The sequence below is a fragment of the Chlorocebus sabaeus genome, chromosome 26, assembly GCF_047675955.1.
Source record: "Chlorocebus sabaeus isolate Y175 chromosome 26, mChlSab1.0.hap1, whole genome shotgun sequence".
In the NCBI taxonomy this organism is placed as follows: domain Eukaryota; kingdom Metazoa; phylum Chordata; class Mammalia; order Primates; family Cercopithecidae; genus Chlorocebus; species Chlorocebus sabaeus.
This window is the reverse complement of record NC_132929.1, coordinates 26987092-27008556: the sequence shown is the minus strand read 5'-3', so window position 1 is coordinate 27008556 and position 21465 is coordinate 26987092. Positions and strand designations below refer to the sequence as shown.

General features: G+C 46.5%; 1 protein-coding gene across 1 annotated transcript in view; it reads right to left on the bottom strand.

Moving 5' to 3' along the window:
* The window catches only part of GLDN (gliomedin), a 73372-nt gene that overhangs the window by 14631 nt on the left and 37276 nt on the right, over nucleotides 1-21465 (bottom strand). The window contains exons 2-4 of the mRNA XM_008016609.3: nucleotides 16513-16564; nucleotides 10504-10521; nucleotides 10063-10170 (exon numbers count right to left, since the gene is read on the bottom strand). Of these exons, the coding sequence (XP_008014800.1) occupies nucleotides 10063-10170; nucleotides 10504-10521; nucleotides 16513-16564 (178 nt within the window). The remainder of the gene's footprint in view (nucleotides 1-10062; nucleotides 10171-10503; nucleotides 10522-16512; nucleotides 16565-21465) is intronic.

The following is a 21465-nucleotide window of genomic DNA, read 5'->3' as shown; positions in this document are numbered from 1 at the left end:
TTGTCCCTGTTCACTGCTGGGAGGTAGTTCCCAGTGGCACAGGGAGGAGGATCTCAAATAGCCTGTCAGTCTCACTAAGTTGAGGGGCCAAAAACCAGAGTTTGGGGAGATGGAGATGGCTAGAATTTGCAAGATAGAAGAGCAGAAAGGAGACAGCTGTGTGAGAGAGCCCTGCGGATCTGCAGAGGGCTCTCTTGAACCTGTGACTGAGGGATGACTTCCACACATGAGGGAATTCCAGAGGGCTGGGAAAGGAACTCACACACTGTTCGCTATAAAATTCTCAGGGCTCACACAGCAAAAAGTTCTCATTCCCACGGCCAACATGGAGAAATCTCATCAAATACTGAAATACTGGGTAGAGTCCTTGAAATAATCTAATTTTAGTAGTGGGGCTAAATTAGCCCCAGGTTAAAGGCTGTGGTAGACCCCATCATTACAAAGTTTCAACACAAGTTTCTAAAGGATCAAACCTATCTGCCAGTGATTTAACTGCCTGACTCTGTGCCTGCTGAGAGTCCAAAATTTGAATCATTCAGTTCATTTAACTCAGCGTATTAGCAATTTAAGCAAGAAAAAGTATATGATCATCTCAAGGATATAGAAAAGGCATTTGATACAATTCAACACCCATTCTTGATTTGTCAACAAACTGGGAATAGAAGAGAACTTCCTCAGTCTGGAAAAGGACATTTACAAAAAAACCTACAGCTAACATCATCCTTAATGGTGAAAGACTGAATGTTTTCCCCCTAATATCAGAAAGAAGGTGATGGTATCTAATCTCATCACTTTAATTTAACATCCTACTGGAGGTCCTAGCCAGTGCAATAATGCAAGGAAAAATAACTCAAAGGCGTACAGATTGAAAAGGATGAAGACTGTTTGCAGATGTCATGATTGTTTATGTAGAAAATCTCAAGGAATCTATAAAAAGGCTTCTAGAACTCTTGAGTATAAAGTTATACAGGGTCTTTGAGAGGGGAAGTTTTTATCCAATATTGTACAAAGCTATTGCCAGATATGGATCAATTACCATGATACCCTATTTCAGAGAATATGTGCTCATTTTAACAACCGCCCCTTGGAGATATTGCTTAACAGAGGTATTGCCCAAGTGGCAGAGATTTCAGTGATGGGGAAGTGAGCATCTCACAATACCCCACAGTTCATATCCAAATGCCCTGCATTGCCACCAGATTAATTATTCCCTGAAACAGCAATTCCCAACCTTTTTGGCACCAGAGACTAGTTTTGTGGAAGACAATTTTTCCATAGACTGGGGTGTGGGGAGGGATAGTTTTGGGATGATTCAAATGTATTACGTTTATTGTGAATTTTATTTCTATTATTACGTTGTAATATATAACAAAATAATTATACAACTCACTATAGTGTAGAATTACTGGGAGCCCTGAGCTTGTTTTCATGCAACTAGACAGTCCCATCTAGGGGTGATGGGATACAGTGACAGATCATCAGGCATTAGATTCTCAATAGGGTTTGTACTCCTATGAGAATCTAATGCTGAGATCTGAAGGGAGCTCAGGCAGTATGTGAGCACTGGAGAGTGGCTGTAAATACAGGTGAAGCTTCGCTCAATCATCCGCCGCTCACCTCCTGCTGTACGGCCCAGTTCCTAACAGGTCATGGACTGATATGGGTCCGGGTGTTGCGGACCCCTACCCTAAAACATAAACCTGGAGCTCTTAGCACCTTTCATTTACCCCAGAGCAGTAATAAATATTCAAAATGGTTTCTGCTCTTCCATATTCATGTTCATATTCCATATTCAGGGAAGTGTCTGCAGACTATTCTAAGGACGACAGCAGTGCATGACAAAGCCTCAAAGTGTTGATCACAGTTAGAAGAAATCTGTAGTGAACAAAAAAATTTGCTAGATTTCAACCAACCAATAAAAAAAAAATCTTAGTGAAAACCATGAAATTCAGCTACAGCTGGGAGTCAGAAGTCCCAGGGTCCTCACCACTACCAGTGGTAAGCTTGGGCGGCGGCTGCCTGTCCAGTGGAGCTGGGGAGCACAGTAGAAGAGGATGTGAAGAGGAGCAGGGGATCCCTCCATTGTCAGTGGTGGCTCTGCCATGGATTCAGTGATATAGGGGTCAAATCATGCCTCTTTGAGGGGTCATGGCTTGTAATACCTCCCTCACGATAGCACCAAAAACCCATTGCACTGGCTCCTCCCAGCCCTCTGTCATTGGGACATCTGGGTGAAAAGTGGTTCACTCACTTGAGAAGAGCCCTTCTGCCAGGCCCTCTGTGTGAGAAGACATTCTTTTGTCAGTGTTTTAAATAGGCAATTTGGCACATTATCTGAAGGAGACAAAAGACAGGGCATTGCCAAAGAGTCCAGCCCGCACAATGCACCAAGTGTAACTGACACCTTCGAAAGTTTTCACGTGACCCAGATTTAGCAGTGCTCAGGGAAATGGTATCTGCTGGTTACTGCAGGGATATCTTCTTCGGGCATTTATTCTAGTCACAAACAGCCTTCTGCATCATCATCTTATTTCCCCTTCCTTTCTTTTCTTTCTTCCTCTTATGTCTTTTATTTTCTTTCTCGGAAAGGCCATATGTGAAATAGGGGGCAGCTGTTGTAATGCGCCCCCCACAGGGGCAGGTATTTAACGCTATTCAAGGCCTTTGCTTGAGGCTGCATTTTAACTCTAGTTGGGAAATGCATGATCATTTTATAGCTTTCATTAAGAAAGGGTTGGGGGACATTTTGTCTGTATAGAGTCTGCCTTTGCCCTCTTGTCCACCATAGCTCTGACAAAGCATCCCCTCGTCTTTGTTGGTAAAATTGCCCTGGCTGTGCTTTCGCCGTGGTATGTCAGAAATTAAATACCACCTAATCGCGATTCACCATCAGGAACCTGTGTGTGGCATTTTCTGCCCTGCCCTGTCCCAGGGAAGGTCAGGGATGCCGCTGTGCACAGTGACACTGTGACACTATGTGATGTGGACCCCTGGCTGGCTTTGAGTCGGCACATTCTGCCAGAGAAGAAAGGCCAGACTCTGCCTGCCTAACTTGTGCTAGGAGCGGCTCTCTACTGTTTTTCTCTGGTGTCGCCCACTCAAAACAGTTTCATGAGCATTCGGGTTTGGAGTTGTGTGATATCTCGAGACTGAGGTCAGCTCTCATCTTCACAACATGGGGTGAAGGAGGATGTTTTATTTTCAGCAGTATCATCTGTTGCTAAGGCGGGGAAAGGGGCGAGAGGGTGTCACACAAAACCCAGTCCCGAGACACGAAGATGGAGGAGGGCTTTCATTTCTGTTTTTATAAGAATTTGACTTTTAGAGAAGATACTGCAGCATTAACTCTTAAGTGAGAAAATGAGAGGCAGCTGGAAGGAAAGAAACTGCTTTTGAGGCAATGGAACATCAGACTTCATAGAAGATGCTGGTTGCACAATTGACAACATTTAGGTTTCTTTCAGTTCTGACCTTTTTCTTTAGATCTAGGTTGGTGTTTCCAAATGAATACAGAACACTTCCACTTAGATTTCCTTTTGGTTTAAAACAAAGTTTCTCCTTCCCCACTTTTGAAAACAACAACAATAATAGCTAATCCCAGTATAGCACTTACAATGTGTCAAGCCCTCTTCTAAGCACTTTGTATATATTAACTCATTTAATCTTCCTAATAACACTGTGAGGTTAATATTATTATTGTTCCCATTTTACAAATAAGGAAATTGTGGCACAAAGTGATAACTTGCCCAGGGGCATACAGCTCGTAAGCGGAAAAGCCGGGACACAAATCATCTGACTCCAGCTGTGGCTCTGAGCTATTCCACCGTCATTCATCTGACTCCAGCTCTGGCTCTGAGCTATTCCACCATCATTTATCTGGCTCTGGCTCTGGCTCTGAGCTATTCCACCATCATTCTTAGCTTTTCTAAGGTCAGAACCTGAGAAGCTTTGATGTGTCAGTCTCCTGGAAGCAACTGTTAGGCTACAGAGCTTAACCTCTGGCTTCATCAGGGTAGTCTTATAATGGCTCCTGGTTGCCTCCTGCGTATGTGGAGCTGAACCCCCTGACCTCACTTTGAAGGCCATTACCCTCTAGTCCTACCCCAGTCTAGCCAGGGTCCCCACTAGTACCCAGGGGTGGCCTCATAACCTGTGAGCTTAGGCCTTTCTGTTCTCTCCCTGCGGTTAATGCTGCTGCAGTATCTTCTCTAAAAATCAAATTCTCATTAAAAAAAAAAAAACCCAGAAATGAAAGCCTTCCTTCTTATTTGTGTCTTGGGACTGGGCCCCATTCCCCAGCCTTTCCCACCGCTCCTCTACTTATTTCCAAGGTGCTGATCCCTCTTCTCTCTCTCGTCCTTTATGCTTAGTTCTACTGCACAATCCATCCTCTACACAGGGTCCTGTTTGCTCATCTTCTGCACAGGGGAGTTTGGCTTTTTCTTCTGGCAGTACTGCCTGCTGTGAAGTATAAAGCAGTCTTCTAACCGGAATTAGTAGTTACCGAGTACCTGCTGTTACATGATGTATCTTCTCTTTCAACTGGATTGTAAGCCGTTATATACAGACACGATGTTCTAGTCTTCTCATTCATGCATTCGTTCATTCATTCATGCATGCATTCATTCATTCATTCTTCATTCATCAATTATTTATTGGGTCTTAGCTGGCCCCTAGCTAAGAGATGTGATGAATAATAAAATGTATAAAACATAGTCCCTGCCTTCATTGACAAACACTATAGTGGACTATTTAAAACCAGAAACCATAGTAGAGTTGCCATAACCCAACCTCTTCTGGCTACAGATAAGGAGGTCAAGGCCTTATCTTGGAGTGACTTGCCCAGGGCCTCAGGGCCAGTAAGGGATAAAGGCAAGAGCTCCTAGAACTCCTTCCACTGTTCCCCTCTGCCTTGAAGGCAGGGAACAAGAGGGACAAAATCAACCATCTCTGACTGGCAGGTTATACTCATTGAACTGTGTGTTCTCAACAATGTCCTACAGGCCTCTCTGAAGGGCTGGAAGGCTCCCAGCCCTCCCAGGAAGACTCAACCTTGAAGCTCAGGTTGGAGGGTGTCTGAAGCCCTATATTCTCAATCATTAACTGCACCAGCGCTCAGGGCCCTGGCTTCCTTTCTGTTTGCTCCTGCTCTTCGGCACCTCCTGTAACCCTGCTCTCACAACAGGGCCCAAGCCCCTTGAGCACGGAAGTTGAGCGTCACTGTGGTTAAGAGCAGGGGTCCAGAAGTCAGAGAAACCTGGATTCAAGTCCTGCCTCCTTCACTTATTAGCTTTTGACATTATACAAGTTATATCCAATAATTCAACAATGAATTTATTGAGCTCCTTGGCTGTGTGTTCCAGGCACTGAAGGTAGGAACTAAGCAAGACAGACATGGCCAAGCTCTGACAGGCCTCACATTCTGCTTGGGGAGTCAGCCCATCAGCACAACAGCAAATAATCCCCATGGGGTGATTTCAGGGAGGGATATTTCGATTGATTCCGATTGGGGAGTCAGACCATTAGCACAACAGCGAATAATCACCAGGGGATGATTTCAGGGAGGGATCAATATTTTAATTGATCCCACTTGGGAGGTCATACCATTAGCGCAATAGCAAATAATCACCACGGGTCGATTTCAGGGAAAGATCAATAATTTGATTGATTCCACCTGGGGAGTCAGACCCTCAGTGCAGCAACAAATAATCACCATGGGGTGATTTCAGGAAGAGGTCAATATTTCAAAAGAGCAGGGGATGTGACAGAGTAGGTGAGACAGGGGCTAGACACAGAGGCCAGGGATGATGATGTACACGAGGTGACATCTGAGCTAAGAGCTGCACCATGGGAAGACAGGGGAAGTCAGGGAGAGGGCATTCTGGGCAGTTGGCACAGGCCACTATGCCCTAGTCCCACCCCAATCTACTCTGGGTCCCTAGCGGTACTCGTGCTATGGTCCTGGGGCAAGGGTGGACTTGGCCTGTTTGAGAAAGACAAAAGTATCTCCATCTGGAAAAAATATGGCTAACGAAAGTATTCATGCCCTTGGTTGTTGTGAGGACTAGATGAGTTGAGTGTATGGAGACCTTAGTGGAGTGTCTGGTAGTAAATGCTGGCTGCATATTATGGTTCCGAAGGTTGTTGCTAGAAGGCACACCCCACCCTAACTGGGTCCCTAACTCTGTGGAACCCAGGCCTTTTTTCCTTTTCTTCGAAACAACACTTGCTCCCTCTTTGTGGAATGCACTCCCACACCTCTCCTACCCCACCCCTGCCTGGCAAACCACGAATGATCCTTTAACTCTCAGTTTAAATGACAGTCCTTCTTTCTCTACAGTCACAGCAATGGCCTGGCAGGTTGCATACCCACGTGAGGACCTGCAGGGCCATCCTGGGAGCTGGCTGCTTATCCAAAGGTCTGGAAAGGCCTGGGGCCAGCCTCCAACCTCGCCTGACTGTGTGACCCCACCCTCTGTGTGCGCCAGGCCTTCCCTTCATGTCTGGCCAAAGCTGTTACCTCCTTGCCCTCCCTCTCTATCACTGTACCTCGGAGCACCTTGTTCTTCCCTTCAAACACACGTCTCATGTTGAGATGGTAGGTGGATGTGACTGTCGACTATGGATATTGGCCTCTCCACCAAAGATGGAAAGTTCCAGAACAGTGTCTGTGTCTTTTGTGGTTCCCCAACAGCACTCGACGTCTGTTGAATAAGTATTTGTTGATGAATGTCCCTACCCTCTCCTGGTGCTCCTCTTACTGCTCAGTCCCCTGCTCAGTCTCCTTTGCTGACTCGTCCCCTTCGCTGACTTGTCCCCTTCTACTTGGTCACTTGAGGTTGGAGCTTCTCAGGGATGAAACCCAGCCCCTCCTCTCCTGCCAGGCTCTCTCCCTAAGTGACCTCACCCCCTGCCCACATGCCCAGGTGCCTCGATGACTCTCTGATATATATCTCTCACCCCAGACCTCCTCCGACTACAGACCTGTTTTCCAAGGCCACCGTCCCACCTCCTCCTGGATACCTCAGGGCATCTGAAACTCAGCACATCCCAGGCGGAGTCCACGATTGTCCCTTTAGATCTGAGTTGAGTGCGGGGCTGCCCGCCTCATGCAGGAGCAGCTCATCCATCCATCCAGTCGAGCATGACAGCAACCTCAGAGTCAGTCTTGGTGCCTCCCTGACCCCCTAACTCCCTGTATCTACTGTCCACTGGGAACTGCTGGCTTCACCCCTAAATATCACTTACCCCTGTGGGTCTTTCCACCCCTGCCCACTGTCCCCCACCTACGGAGGCCATCTCCCTGCCTCTACGCTGGCTCACTCGCCTGCCGGTTCCAGTGCGCTCTCCACGCAGCAGCCACAGTGGCATTTAGAGAGGCAGATCTGATCCCATCAGTCTCTCCCACCTGACAACCCTCTGGGGCTTCTCATGACCCTCAGAAGGAACCCTGTTCCCCTCAGTGGCCCTGCTGCCTCTGGACCCTCCTCCCTATCCGTTTCCTGCAAATGCTGGGTAGGAAGGGAATCTGTCCCAGGGCTCAGGAGTGGGTGAGGAGGGAAAGTGCAGCCTCGGGGCCTCAGCAGGGTTAACAGGACAGTGTGGCTCTTGATCTGCAGCCTGAGCTGGCCCATGAAGTGAGTGACCCCATCGAGCTGGGTTCTTCAGATAGCCTTTGGTGGCTAGTCTCCCACTTCCCCTGGCCTGGGACAATGGACTCCTTGTGGGGGCCTTGGGGACTCAACTTCCACTCTCAGTATGAGTGGAGGCTTCATGGTCTAACGCTGCCGACCCCCAGAAGCCTTACTCTCTGGGGTACTACTGTAGAGAAGGGGGTCTTTGCTGTAGTTCCTATGAGATCTCCCAGAAACCAAGGATTGGGGTCACCCTCCAGTGACAAACAGGATCCAACACCTTCTCCCTTCTCTGCTGCTGTCCTCTGCTCCAGCCTCTTCCCTTCCCTCCTATAGCCTCTCAGCACAGCTGTCGGGCCAACCTCTCATCCATATGTCAGGCATGGCACTGTTCCACTTCACATCCTCCCTGTTTTGCTCTGAGTACAAACCACAGTTCTTGAAATGCCCAGGGCTGACCTGATTTGGCCTGATTACCTCTCTGATCTCAACTAGACTAGGTTAGCCACTCATCCCTTCTGTCCAGCTGCCCTGGCCTCCTTGCTGATCCTCAAACTGTCCAGGTACCCTGGTGACTTACACGCTCTGCACAGAGCCCTCTGCCCCAGAAACCCTGAGACTCTCTTTTACCTCCTCCTGGTATTTGCTCAAAGGCCCCTTCTTAGGGGGTCTTACTGGCCTCCCAATCTGAACGTACCGCCTCTAACCCCACTTAAACTTCCCACCCCTTTCTATGATATTTTTTCTCCTTACCATTTATCACCATAGACCAGACCATGTATTTTGTTTATCTTATTTACTATCCATCTCTCCCAACTAGAATGTAAGCCTCGTGAAGGTGGAGGAGGGGGCTTATTTCTGAATCTCCAGCATCTAGAATGGTACCTGCCACACAAATATGTGCTCCATAAATGAATGCACTTTTTCTTTTCTGTACTCCCTGGGTTGCAGACTGCATGCAAAGCACATCCTCAAGGCCAGGGATCTGTCTCAAGCCTTTTTGAAAACCACCCCTTTCCTACATGCCCCACACCCAGCTCTAGCAGGGTGCCCTCCTGCCCCTGAGCCTGCCCTCATCATGCCCCTTGCCAAGGCCTCAGGACTGAATCACATTTTTGGAGTCTTCCTGGGATAAGCTAATAGGCATCATTATTCTACAGCGATGCTCACGTATAATTATAATTATTATCCTATATGAACGATCCATTGCTGCTCAGTAATTCCGATGGTAATTGCTGGCCTTCTGAGAACTGAGCTGGCTTGGACGGTGTGTGCCCATTTTCTCTGAAGCTGCCCTCTGGAACACAAGCAGGTAGGCACTGCCAAGTGGCAGAGGTGCTCGACAATTTTTCCCTCTCCACTGGCCCTTACTTCAATTGCTAATGAGAATAAGAGTGGAGGTGACCCAAGGAGTAATTGCTGTCTGGAAGAAGTTACTACCATTTCTTCTAGTCCAGGGCAAGTCCAAGTGAGTTTGGGTAGCAGAGCCAAGAGGTTGAAAATGAGACGGTGCAGTGGAGTCTCTGGCCGAAAACAACCTCCCTCCCCTCTCAGCAGTGGCCTTGACGGGTGGTTGAGAGCCAGGCCTTCATAGGAGCCTTCTGAGTAGTTTTTTATCCTCTGTCTTTGAGCTCCCAACACACCACGTGCTAGCTTTCTTCAGGTGGATCTGCCCTGGGGATCCCAGGACTGGGGCTCAGAGACCTTCAGAATCTTCCCCTCTGTGCCCCAGCCTCCTGCCAGGCCCTGCACCAGCCCCTGCTTCTTACTGCTCCCTGGGCACATCTGATGCCTTGGTGCTTCTGGGCCTTTGCTCCAGTGGTGGCACGGCCCTGCTCATAACAGGGCACAGGAAGCTCCTCCGAGATGCCAGCCATATCTTCGTAGTTATCCTGTGCCCCTGAAGAGGAGACCCTTTGACCTGAGTGCCGGCCTCAGGGACGCCGGGATGCTGCCTTTCCACTCAAGCAGTTTGAGCTATTCCTCTAGCCAAGAAAAGCTTTACCAGGGGCCAACATCAGTTCATTGATTTTCAACCAAACACAGATTCGCTGGGCAGGCGGAGGCAATAGAGGGCAAGGCAGGAGCTGAGGCTCGAAAGAGCATGTGCCAGCAGCAGCTGTCACACGGCCCACAGAGTGCCCCTCCCAGGGCTGTGGGCTCCTGCTCCTTCCACCTGCCGTCTGCAGAAGGGAGTCAGTTCCCAGGAGACGGCTTCTCCAGTTTGAAATAAACATCTGTCAAGGTGGGACCAAGAAGCATACCCTTGGTATCCCAGAACACAATGGCTTCTAGGTAAGAGTTAAACCAGTCTTAAACTGTGCAGAGATGAAGCACCTTACCCCTGCTGCACACAGCTTTAGTCAACCCAAATGCAATCATGGAGATAAACAACAGGGAAATTAATAAGAAGAGTTGCCAAAAATACCCATTTTTCCTCTTTTTCCATTTGCTCCTTTTTCTCCTTTTGGGCCCTGAGGACCAGGCTGTCCATCCGATCCATTGTGTCCTGGCAACCCGCCAGCTCCTGGAGGTCCTGCATCAAAACACAGAAACAGGGACATTAACAACAACAACAAAAAATATTCTTCACTGAAGTTACTGTAATTTCCTTTACCGATGAAACTGAGCAGGCATCAATACCTTTTCCACATCCTCTCCCACTTCTTCCCTTCCTTCTCTGGCTAAAGCAGTGCCAAGTAGGGGAATGGTGATGGCGGAGCCTCAGGTGAGGGGCACAAAGAAGGAGACACATAGCCAGGACTGCCTCCAGGCACTTGCCCTCCCCTCATCTGTCCCATCAGAGAGATCCTAGGGGTCTGGCCACCCACAGCCTCCCCTTAAACTAGAAAAGTCCAAGGGCTCTTACCTGGTGGTCCAGGAGGTCCTACAACAGAAAAAAAAATTTAGATGAGAAACCATGGGTGGAAGAAAGAGAAACCAGCACCGAACCCAGAAAACAAAGATCACCTCCAACCTTCGAATCTCCTAATTATTTACTGACCCTAAGCAACGGATTCTACACCTTGTATTTAGAACTCACTATATTTGGCCAAAAGACCCTTCCTTTAAAGCAATTCAACAAAGACCCATTTGCCAATCAAACCACATTTGCTTGTTTCAATGAACCAAGATTAACTTCTGAGCTGTCCTCACTGTAGATTGATAAATTAGTCATCTCTTAAGCAGTCAACCTAATAAACGGAGGGCCAGTAACAATACTGGTGGCCATGAATGCAGCCCTAGCACAGGGGGTTAGCAAATGATGGTGCTGTCATTGTGGGGCTGAGATTTGGCTGTCCCAGGAGGCCTCCAAGTGCTCTCATCTAGCTAGCTTGTCTCATCTGAGCCACTGGGGGGAGTCGGGAGTGAAAGCTGGCTGGCTAGATTTCTCTTTTGTTACATGAACTAGCCTGAGGAAAATTGAGAGCCCAGATCAGGTAACACATACCTTCCTTAGCGTGTAATTACCCAAGGATCTAAGGGGTTCAGATGAATCCAAATTGATTTTGCTCCCACAAATAGGGGTGTCTTATTGTTGACTATTCTATTTGAGTACTCAGACAAGCTAATGAGGTTGTAACATAAGCAGTTGAATTGCTTTTCTTTTTTTTTTTTTTGGAGACGGAGTCTCACTGTGTCGCCCAGGCTGGAGTGCAGTGGCGCCATCTCGGCTCACTGCAATCTCCACCTCCCGGGTTCTCACCATTCTCCTGCCTCAGCCTTCTGAGTAGCTGGGACTATAGGCACCCGCCACCACACCCAGCTAATTTTTTTTTTTTTTTTTTTTTTTGTATTTTTAGTAGAGACAGAGTTTCACCGTGTTAGCCAGGATGGTCTCGATCTCCTGACCTCGTGATCCACCCACCTCTTTAGACCACATATAATGATTACCAATATTGGAATGGCGAGGTCTTTCTATAAATCTAAGCCTGTGACCATTCACAAAACAAGCATTAACTAAGCAGTTACTACGTGCATCAAACTCCACCAAGAAATCCTGGTCCCTGTATCTGTTGTGTTCACAGTCTATGTGGGGAAGATGGACTCTTTGAAATCATAACGCAGTATGAGAGAGCTACAGTGAAATGTTCACTACCATACCCCTGACAAAGGGTATTGGGGAAGTGTGGGCATGCAGTGGTCTGAGAAGGCATCTCATGAAGATGATCCTGGAGCCATGACATTGAAGAAATGGGGCTTAAGATGGCAGCAGATGAGGTCTGACATTTCCATGAAGGGGCCACCAGGAGTACAGGTACAGAGGTGGAGACTCATAAGAGTCAGGGTGGGAGGAAGTTAGAGGACTGGTCAAGTGTGTAGCGATGAGGCTGAAGAATGACCTGTGTATGGTGGGTGGCACAAGCACTTGAATATCAAGCCAGGAAGTGTAGATGGTATCTGTGAGGCAGGAGGGAGCCATGGGAGGTTCTTAGGCAGGGGGATGATGCTGTGAAAGCAGTGTGGGTTTGATAGCCTCTTTGTAGCTGGAAGATGGATAGAACTAGGTGCAACAAGACGAGCGAGATAGTGACACAGACACAGGAAGAGAGACATGGAGGATGGGCATTGCAGAAAAAAAAACCCTAGGGGATCTTTGTAGTTAAACTCGGTGACAAGGTTGTGTATAAATGAGCTGACTGTAGAATTGTAGAGAAAGCTAGATATTCAAGAGGTATTTCAGCAGAATGAGCAAGAATCCACATCTGATTGGGTAGGAGACAAAGGAGGAGGACTTTCAGATAACAGTGGGCCGGCAATACAGATAGATAGAGGCTATTTTGACTGGCGTGGGGACTCTTGGGATAAATAGGTGTTTGAGGATATGCTTTCAATACATAACAGCCCTACTCAGGGCAAAAATGGCTGGCTAAGACGGCACCACATCCTCTAGGGTCAGTACAGCCTGTGTCTCCATGACTTTACCACCAGATGGCGCACACGTACTGGGAAGGGGGAGATGTGGCCAGTTAACAGAGGTCAGAGGAAATCAATTGATCATCGTTCCTGATGACAGAGGGAGCCAAATTCGGATACAGAGATTGGTGGAAGGAATAATTTGACTGTAAGACACAAGACTTGCCTGTACACAGTAGGTTTCAAGAGTTCCCACGACAGTCCGATAACCATGCCCATGCATCAGTACTGTTGGCGAGAGCTCCCGGCTGAAGCTGTATATTCAGGACATATTAGCCGTGGCCAAGGCTGTAACTATGGTAATTAGATTAGGGTGTCCTGCAAGAGCTCCACTGACGCCCTATGGATAGAGTTCCTCTCATATGAATCCACAGAATTGCCTGCAATGCCTATTAAAATGCAGATACCCAGGCCCCATCTGGGGTTCCTAATTCAGTTTAGATTTAGAGGCCCAAGAATCTGCATTTTTACCAAGCATCATAGGCGACTGGAATGCATCTGGACATGGGCCCTCTGATGTGGTGTGAAAATTTTCCGGGAAAAGAATCAGTCACCATCAGCAGATCCTTAGAGGGGTTCTTGACCCTAAAAAGGTTCAGAGCTACTAGTCTTAAGGCAAGAGTAAAAAGTCTGGGCTAGAATTGGGGATGGAAGAGTGGGAGGGCCACACCCCACCTGGGAAGAGGCAAGTGAGAGAAGAGGCACCAGGAAAGAGAGCTGTCAGAAGACATGTGGAGGAGGAAATCCAGCAGGTCTAATGCCCCACAGCTAGATGAGGAGAGAATTTCAGAAGAGAAAGGAAGACAGCCCCAGAGAACTCAGCAGTCCAGGCAGACATAAAATGTGCTGAGGCATAGGGAGCTATGGTGATGGCAGGATGCCCCCCGTCCTCTCAGAATACCAGCCCAGCTCTCCAGGGGCCTGACATCTGGAAGAGCTCCTACATGTGTCAAATAATGTCAGATGTCATGATGTTTGCCAACTGAGTGTTTAGAAAACTGTTTCTCAGCTCCTGACCCTTCTCCCTTTCTTGAATAGCACATCCTCGAGGAATGTGTGCAGACATCCATGTTCATGCTAACAGTGCATGCAAGGCTGGTGTCCGGGGCCTGCCACCCACGCAGGTGCATACGGTTTCACCTCACAAGGGGGCTTCAGGTGTGGGCTTAATGCTCTGCGGTCGCCATCTAGAAATTCCCAGTGATCTTGTCTTTGAATCTGTGTTTTGTAAGTGAAGTCCAACGGGTCAATAAAGTATGCAAAGCGGGCTTGGTGGGGTCTCACCTCCCACCACCTTCCTAGGACATGCCACCTGCTCCCTTGCCCCATGATGTACTCTTTGTACTCTCTGTACTCCTTGCCCCATCAGTAACTTCTGCCACCTTCCACCCTGGTAGGGACTGGGGCACAAGTGCAGGAAAGGTGGGACTGAGTGGTGCCCTGCATGCCTGAGTCACAAGGCAAGACCCCTGGTGCCTGTGAGGGTCTGTACTTGCCCCAGAAGTATTCCATGCTTCGCGGAGTATGACATCAGGTAGCAGATAAAAACTCACACCAAAACAGGTCAAGACTGTGGAAGAAAGAAGAAAGCCTTTTTCCTGCTTCTTTTGGAGAAGAAACCCTGCATTTTCATTTTGTACTGGGCCCTGCAGATTATGTAGCTCATGCTAACTGTACCCACCCCACACTCCTAACCAGAATCGATTAAAATTGGGTGGATGCTTGATAAGAGCTGAGCCACTTAGATATTTTTTTTTCCCTTGAAATCTAAAATTGGCCCACAATGCCCCTAGTTATGTAAACTTGAGGCCCGTGATGGCCATGAACACTAAAAACAAATCAGTTTGCAGAGAGAAGTGCCAGTTCCAGTCAACTAGTGTTGACTTTCCGGAACAGCAGAAAAGAATGCTGTGAGGCTGTGCTCAGAAGCATTGATCCATGATTGATATTTGCCTAGGTACAGAATGAGAGAGTAGTGACACGTATCATAACTGGGTTAGGGTCACTTGGCTGCAAGGAGAATGTGTAGTGCTTCTGCCCCAATATGCAGTTCAGTAACGTGATGATTTAAATGTTTTCCAACAGATACACATGAAGAGGATGCAGTGAGTGAAGAATAACCCAATAACACGGCTTCTTCAAGACACCTGGTCTCCCAGAAGATACGCTTCTGGGTTCCCAAGGAAATCTGGGCTCCAGAGTAAGATGCATTCAGAAAAGCATGTGTTGTTTGACAAACTCTGTACTAGCAAAAATAACTAATTTCTCTAGCTAGGGGATTACCCTCACAATCCACCTGAGATGTTAAAGGTTGCACAAAATCACATAGCATCTGTCCTGACTGCCATAGCAGCATAGCAGCAACAGCTGGGCAAGGAAGAGGGATGGGAGCCGGGTTACCTGGTCACAGCTGGACTAGCCTCAAGTTATGAGTACCTGCTTTTTCAAAGATGAATCCAGTGGAACGATAAATCTTGTTCCCAGTCCCCAAGCCCAGGTTCTGCTCTGGCACATCTTCCTGCCAGGCATCCTCTTAGGGCTCAAGACCAATGCTCTCTGTCCACCCTCTGAAGCTACCCAGTTCATTCCTGGGTCCTGTCACTCACCCTCCTGCCCACTACCTTGCCCCCAATCCGGACCTCATGGTCTATCCCAAAGCATCCTCTCACTTTGCAACTTGTACTTTTCACATCTAATTTCAATTGAAGAACTTTCTGTGTAAAAGGAGGCCCAATTTCAAGCTGGCATGAAAGGAGAAGGTGCTGTCTTTTGAGAAGCTTTTCAAAGAGCTAAAGAAAACCTACTCAACCCACTTCCAGCGCGGATGTCATCCCCTACTCCCTGCCCATCTCTCCTAAGTGGTCTCAATAGCTCCGTCCCGTGCATTCACTGTACAGCCTGGCTCTCAGGTCTATCACTATTAAAAAAATAAAAAAGGAAGAGGCTTTTCCTGTGCCTCTCAACAGGCTTTTGTGCCTGTAATTCCATCCATCCATTTCTCTAGCACTCATTACTGTCGCATGTAACTCTGAAAAGGGACTTCCAGAGATGGAAGAAAGATGCTTAAGCTACAAGAGTTTCAGAATAAAGGACCAAGCTGTTCTGAAGATCTTTAATTTTCAGTGAGGGCCGGAATATGACTTGAGTTATTCAATTAGCATTTCCCAAGAAGCCACAGGATTATAGTTTTTCTCTCTGAGGCCAAAATAAGTGAACGAGAGTCAGACTTGGATTTGGGGTTCCTGAGGGGAGTTTCTTTCTTACCATCTCACCTCCGTTCACACACTCATATACCCACAGGTTTATTCACTCAGCAAACTCACATTGCACTCCTAATACAAGGCAGGTAATGAGAGGGAGGTGGGGGAAGTACTGTGGAAAAAGGCTAGGCTTCCTACGACATGATGCAAACTGTGCAGGGTTTCTCAAACCTGAGAAGCTCTAGCCCGGCCTCCCCAGAGACTGGGACCATCAACTGAGAGATCCAGCAAAAGCTTCAGGTGGCTTCAGGTCTCATGGTCATGTTTTACAGTCAGAGGGGACTGCTGTAGCACTCCACGACATACAGTTTTGGCCACCACACCTGGCCATTCTGGCCAATAAGTACTTCTGATAAAAGAACTGTATCAATTAGCAAGGTCTTTTCCCTTCCTTTTTTTTCCCCCTTTTAAAAACTAATGGGAATAAGAAAAACATCTATGGCTCTGGTTCAAGGTACCACACGTTTCTAATTACCCAAGTCCTAGTTATTTTCCATGGCTATATTTCTATGGCAATACTGAAAAATATTATTTTTCATAATCATATTACAATGGGCTTTCAACTCATTAAAAACATCTGGTAAAAGTAAACCAACATGTATTTTTATAACACGAAGTGTCCCTAGGCGTTCATTCTGCCACGGGCCTTCGGCGGCGCAAGTCCTTGTTGTGTGAGCGGCTCTGCTCAGCGGCCGGCCTACCTGTGAGGCAGATGCCCTTGGTGCTGTTGCACAGGTCCACCATCACTCGAATCTGCAGGGGAGAGAGGGTCATCAGAGCAGACAGTGGGCAGCAGGCCCTGGGCTCACCCTTTATTCAGACGAGCAGAAAGCAATCATAAAAAGTCACCAAGTAACTTTAGGAGAACTCGTGGAACTTCAAGCAAAACGCAGTGATATCCCACCTAGTGATGTTGCAGTCAACGATGAATCGTATACAATGGTGATTTCGTAAGATTACAATGGAGCTGAAAACCTCATTTGTCTAGTCACGGGATAATGTCTTGGTGCAATGCGTGACTTCGTGTTTGTGGTGATGCTGGTATAAACAAAGCTACCACACTGCAGATTATAAAAAGCATAACACGTACAATTATGTATGGTACATAATACTTGATAATATGTGACTATTACTGCTTTATGCATTTACTATGTTATACTTTTCAAAATCTTTTTAAAAAGTTTCCAGCTGACATCTTGACTCCACCATATTTTGTATTGTTATTTTAGAGTGTACTCCTTCTACTTAGAAGAAAAAAGTTAACTGTAAAACAACCTCAGGCAGGTCTTCAGGAGGTATTCCAGAAGGCACTGTTCTCACAGGAGATGACAGCCCCATGCATGTTATTGCCCCTGGAGACCCTCCACTGGGACAAGATGTGGAGGTGGGACCCAGTGATATTGATGATCCTGACCCTGTGTAGGCCTCAGCTAACGTGTGAGTTTGTGTCTTCATTTTTAACAAAAAAGCTTAAAAAGTGAAAAAACAAAACAAACAAAAAAAACACCAAATTTTAAAAATAGAAAATAGCTGACATAATAAGGATATAAAGTATTTTTGTAGATCTGTATAGTGTGTGTTTTAAGTGTTATTACGAGTCAAAAGGTAACAGAAATTAAAATTTTATAAAGTAAACATGTCACAGTAAGCTAAGGTTAATTTGTTGAAGAAAAATATTTTAAAATAAATTTGGTGTAGCCTAAGTGTACAGTGTTTATAGAATCTGCAGAGGTGCACAGCCATGTCCTGGGCCTCCACATTCCCCCACCACTCACTCACTGACTCACCCAGAGCAACCCCAGTCCTGTAGCTCCATTTATGGTAAGTGTCCTATACAGGTGAGCCATTTTAAATCTTTTTTTTTTTTTTTTGAGATGGAATCTCGCTCTGTCGCCCAGGCTGGAGTGCAGAGGCGCGATCTCGGCTCACTGCAAGCTCCGCCTCCCGGGTTCACGCCATTCTCCTGCCTCAGCCTCCCGAGTAGCTGGGACTACAGACGCCCGCCACCTCGCCCGGCTAGTTTTTTGTATTTTTTAGTAGAGACGGGGTTTCACCGTGGTAGCCAGGATGGTCTCGATCTCCTGACCTCGTGATCCGCCCGTCTCGGCCTCCCAAAGTGCTGGGATTACAGGCTTGAGCCACCGCGCCCAGCCTTTAAATATTTTATACTGTTGTTTTAGGGTACCTTTTCTATGTTTAGATACATAAATGTTTACCATTGTGTCACAGTTGCCTACAGCATTCGGTACTGTGACACGTTGAATAGGTTTGTAGCCCAGGAGTAATAGGCTCTAGCACATAGCTGAGGTGTGCTGTAGGCTATAGCATCTAGTTTCGTGCAAGTACACACCATGATGTTTACACAACGAAATTGCCTAATGACACATTTCTTAGAATGTATCCCTGTGATTACATGACATATGACTGTAGTTAACACTTGAAAGAAACTCTTCAAAGATCTAAGAATATTTGCTGTCAGCAGCTTATCTATCAACATCATCAACAGAATTTCCTTGAATTTCTATGGCATTCTGACAGAGGATGACGAGGGAATTGCCACATCCAACTTTCACCACTGTCATGAGCCAGCCCCCACAGCATCTGGAGGGCTCCATTTGTGGGCCTGAATAAAAGGGGTGGTGAACCTAGTGGTTGGGAGGAAGCACCGACTAACTGGGTGAGCACAGATGAAGTACTTAACCTCTCGGAACTCTGATCTCCCCCTCTGAATAACGTAAGCAGCTGGCCTTGAGGACTGACCTGCTCGGTACCCGGCACGTGGAAACTGCACCTGGGTAGCAGTGATTCTCATGCCATATGGACACTTCCCGCTGGATGACCACCTGTGGCAGGTGGTCACTGCAGCATGGCATTAGCCTGATGTTTTCAAAACCACTGGGAATAAGGAAAACATCTGTCTGCCTCACACCCACTGTATACCCCTTCCCATTCTCCACGCTGCTCCAGTGAGCTTCAGAAAAAACAAATCTGTGCTAAATTCATAGGCTGATACTGAAAGATCTCTAAGATAAATGAAAAAAATGCAAATATAAAGCAGCACATATAACATACTTTTGTTCATGTAAAACAGTGCTGCACACAGAAATGCTTCTATAAGCTTCTCTCTTGGTGGTTTTAAGATAATTTCTTGGTCTTTCCGGAATATTTCTGGAGATAGATCTAGAAAACCACAAGTGAGGGGAAAATGGAGGGCCAGGGTGGAAGGGAGCTGTACTAAACATGATACAGTTTTTGTCTTTTTCAACAATGTCACTGATTACTCTTTCCATTAAACTATTTTTCAAAATGCCATGTTTTGATGTGAGGGGAAAATGATTTTTGTCTTGTATCTAGATTTATTCTTTTTTTTAGGAGATCCAGAGGAAAACTCATATTGTATTTACTTTTTGTCGAGTATGTCAACAGCTATTTATTGCCTGTTTTAGAAACTTATTATGGAATATATCATACATATCACACATGAAGAAAATGTGAACATGATGTGGTGGATCACATCTGTAATCCCAGTGCTTTTTTTTTTTTTTTTTTTTTTGAGACGGAGTCTCGCTCTGTCGCCCAGGCTGGAGTGCAGTGGCGTTATCTCGGTTCACTGCAAGCTCCGCCTCCTAGGTTCACGCCATTCTCCTGCCTCAGCCTCCCATGTAGCTGGGACTACAGGCGCCTGCCACCGCGCCTGGCTAATTTTTTGTATTTTTTAGTAGAGACGGGGTTTCACCGTGTTAGCCAGGATGGTCTCGATCTCCTGACCTCGTGATCTGCCCGTCTCGGCCTCCCAAAGTGCTGGGATTACAGGGGTGAGCCACCGCGCCCGGCCATCCCAGTGCTTTTTTAGGCCAAGGTGGGAAGATTGATTTGAGCCCAACCAGCCTGGGTAACATAGTAAGATCCTTTCTCTGTAAAAAAATGAGAAATTAGCTGGATGTAGTGGCATGCACCTATAATCCCAGCTACTTAGGAGGCTGAGGCTGCAGTAAGCAGTGATCCCACCACTGCACTCCTGCCTGGGTGACAGAGCAAGACCCTGTCTCAAAAAAAAAAAAAAAAAAAAAAGGAAAAGAAAGGAAAAAAATGTGTACAGATATTTAATGATGAATAATATGACAAACACATATATATGAAATGGAAGTTTACCAATGCCTTGGAAGACTTCCGGATGTCCCCTTACCCCCAGTAGCTCTCTGAGTTGGAGTACACTTACCCATTTTATTCAGATAAGAAAATAGAGGCTTAGAGAGATGCCATCATTTACTGAAAATCAACAGCTTGCTGGTAGAAGAATGGGACTCAGCTCCAGGTTTCCTAATTCCAGGTCCACTCCACTTGTCTATTATGGCTCTGGTGATTATCTTAACATCACCAGACAGAAAAAAAAATGATTCACTGCCTTTAGTCATTTTCATAAACGAATGTAATCAGCTGCACTAGAACAAAATTTATTGTCTTAAAAAATGTGTAATTGCCCATTGAAAGGACCAGAAAAGACTTCACAATGGCTTCATTTGTTGCCTGGGGGATCACAGCAGAAGGGGTGGTCAGAAACAACAGAAGCATCAATAGGGAAAATTAGCCTTTCTCTTTGGTACTAATCACTGATCTGGGGCAGGTGCAGCTTTTGTAAAAACTATGAAGCAGTTTTCATTTCCTGACCTTTTGGTTTCATTTGTATGCTAAATGTCAATTTAGATATTTGCCAGTAAATTATGTTAATCTTTACTCGAGAATAGTCTTTTAACGAAATTGGGCTGTATATATAAGATTGTATTGAGATGAAACATATGGTATATGAAAAGGTGTGGCCATAAAGTTAGAAACTTTTTTTTCTGGTCATAGGATTAAAAATTGGAATGAAAATAAGAAAACTCCCAATTGAAAGTCACAAAATCTAGATGGTCAAATTAAGGAGTCATATTTGGCATAAAGAACCTCTTAAATCTTGAAGTAGGTCTTGAGAAAGTTGAAGCTGGAAGAGTCCTTAGAGGTCATTGTCCTGGGGTACTGGGCATGACCCATCCATGTTGTGGCCCTGCCCCCCAACCTTGTAGAGCATCTCCCAGTGCTCTCCCCCTCCCTGCCCGTCACTGTCACTCTGCTCCAGTCACACTGGCCTTGTCGCTAGTCTTGGCTGTGCCTAGTGTGCTATGCAGCACATCTTTACCTGGTGAGCTTCGCTGATGCCTCAAGTCAGGCTATCCCTGGCTCTTAGCTGATGGGAGCCCAGGCAGCCACTCCCCATCACCTAATCTGGCCTTTTGTGTTTGTAGCACTTATCATTATTCAGTACAGTTGACCTGGAATGATATAGGTTTGCACTGTATGGGTCCACTTGTACACAAGCTTTTGTCAGTAAATACAGTCAGTTCTCCATATGCACAGGTCCTGCACCTGCAACCAAACATGGATCGAAAATACAGTATTTGAGGGATGCTAAACTCTCAGAAATGGGTGGCTGAATTTTCATATACTTAGGTTCCACAGGGCCAGCATCAGGAATTTGAGCGTGTGCGGATTTTGGTATTCACAGGTGTCCTGGACCCAATCCCCCACAGATACTGAGGAATGACTGTATTCTCTTGCTTAAATGTTTATTACCTACTCCTGCTCCCCAGAGAAAGGAAGCATTTTGAGAGCAGAAA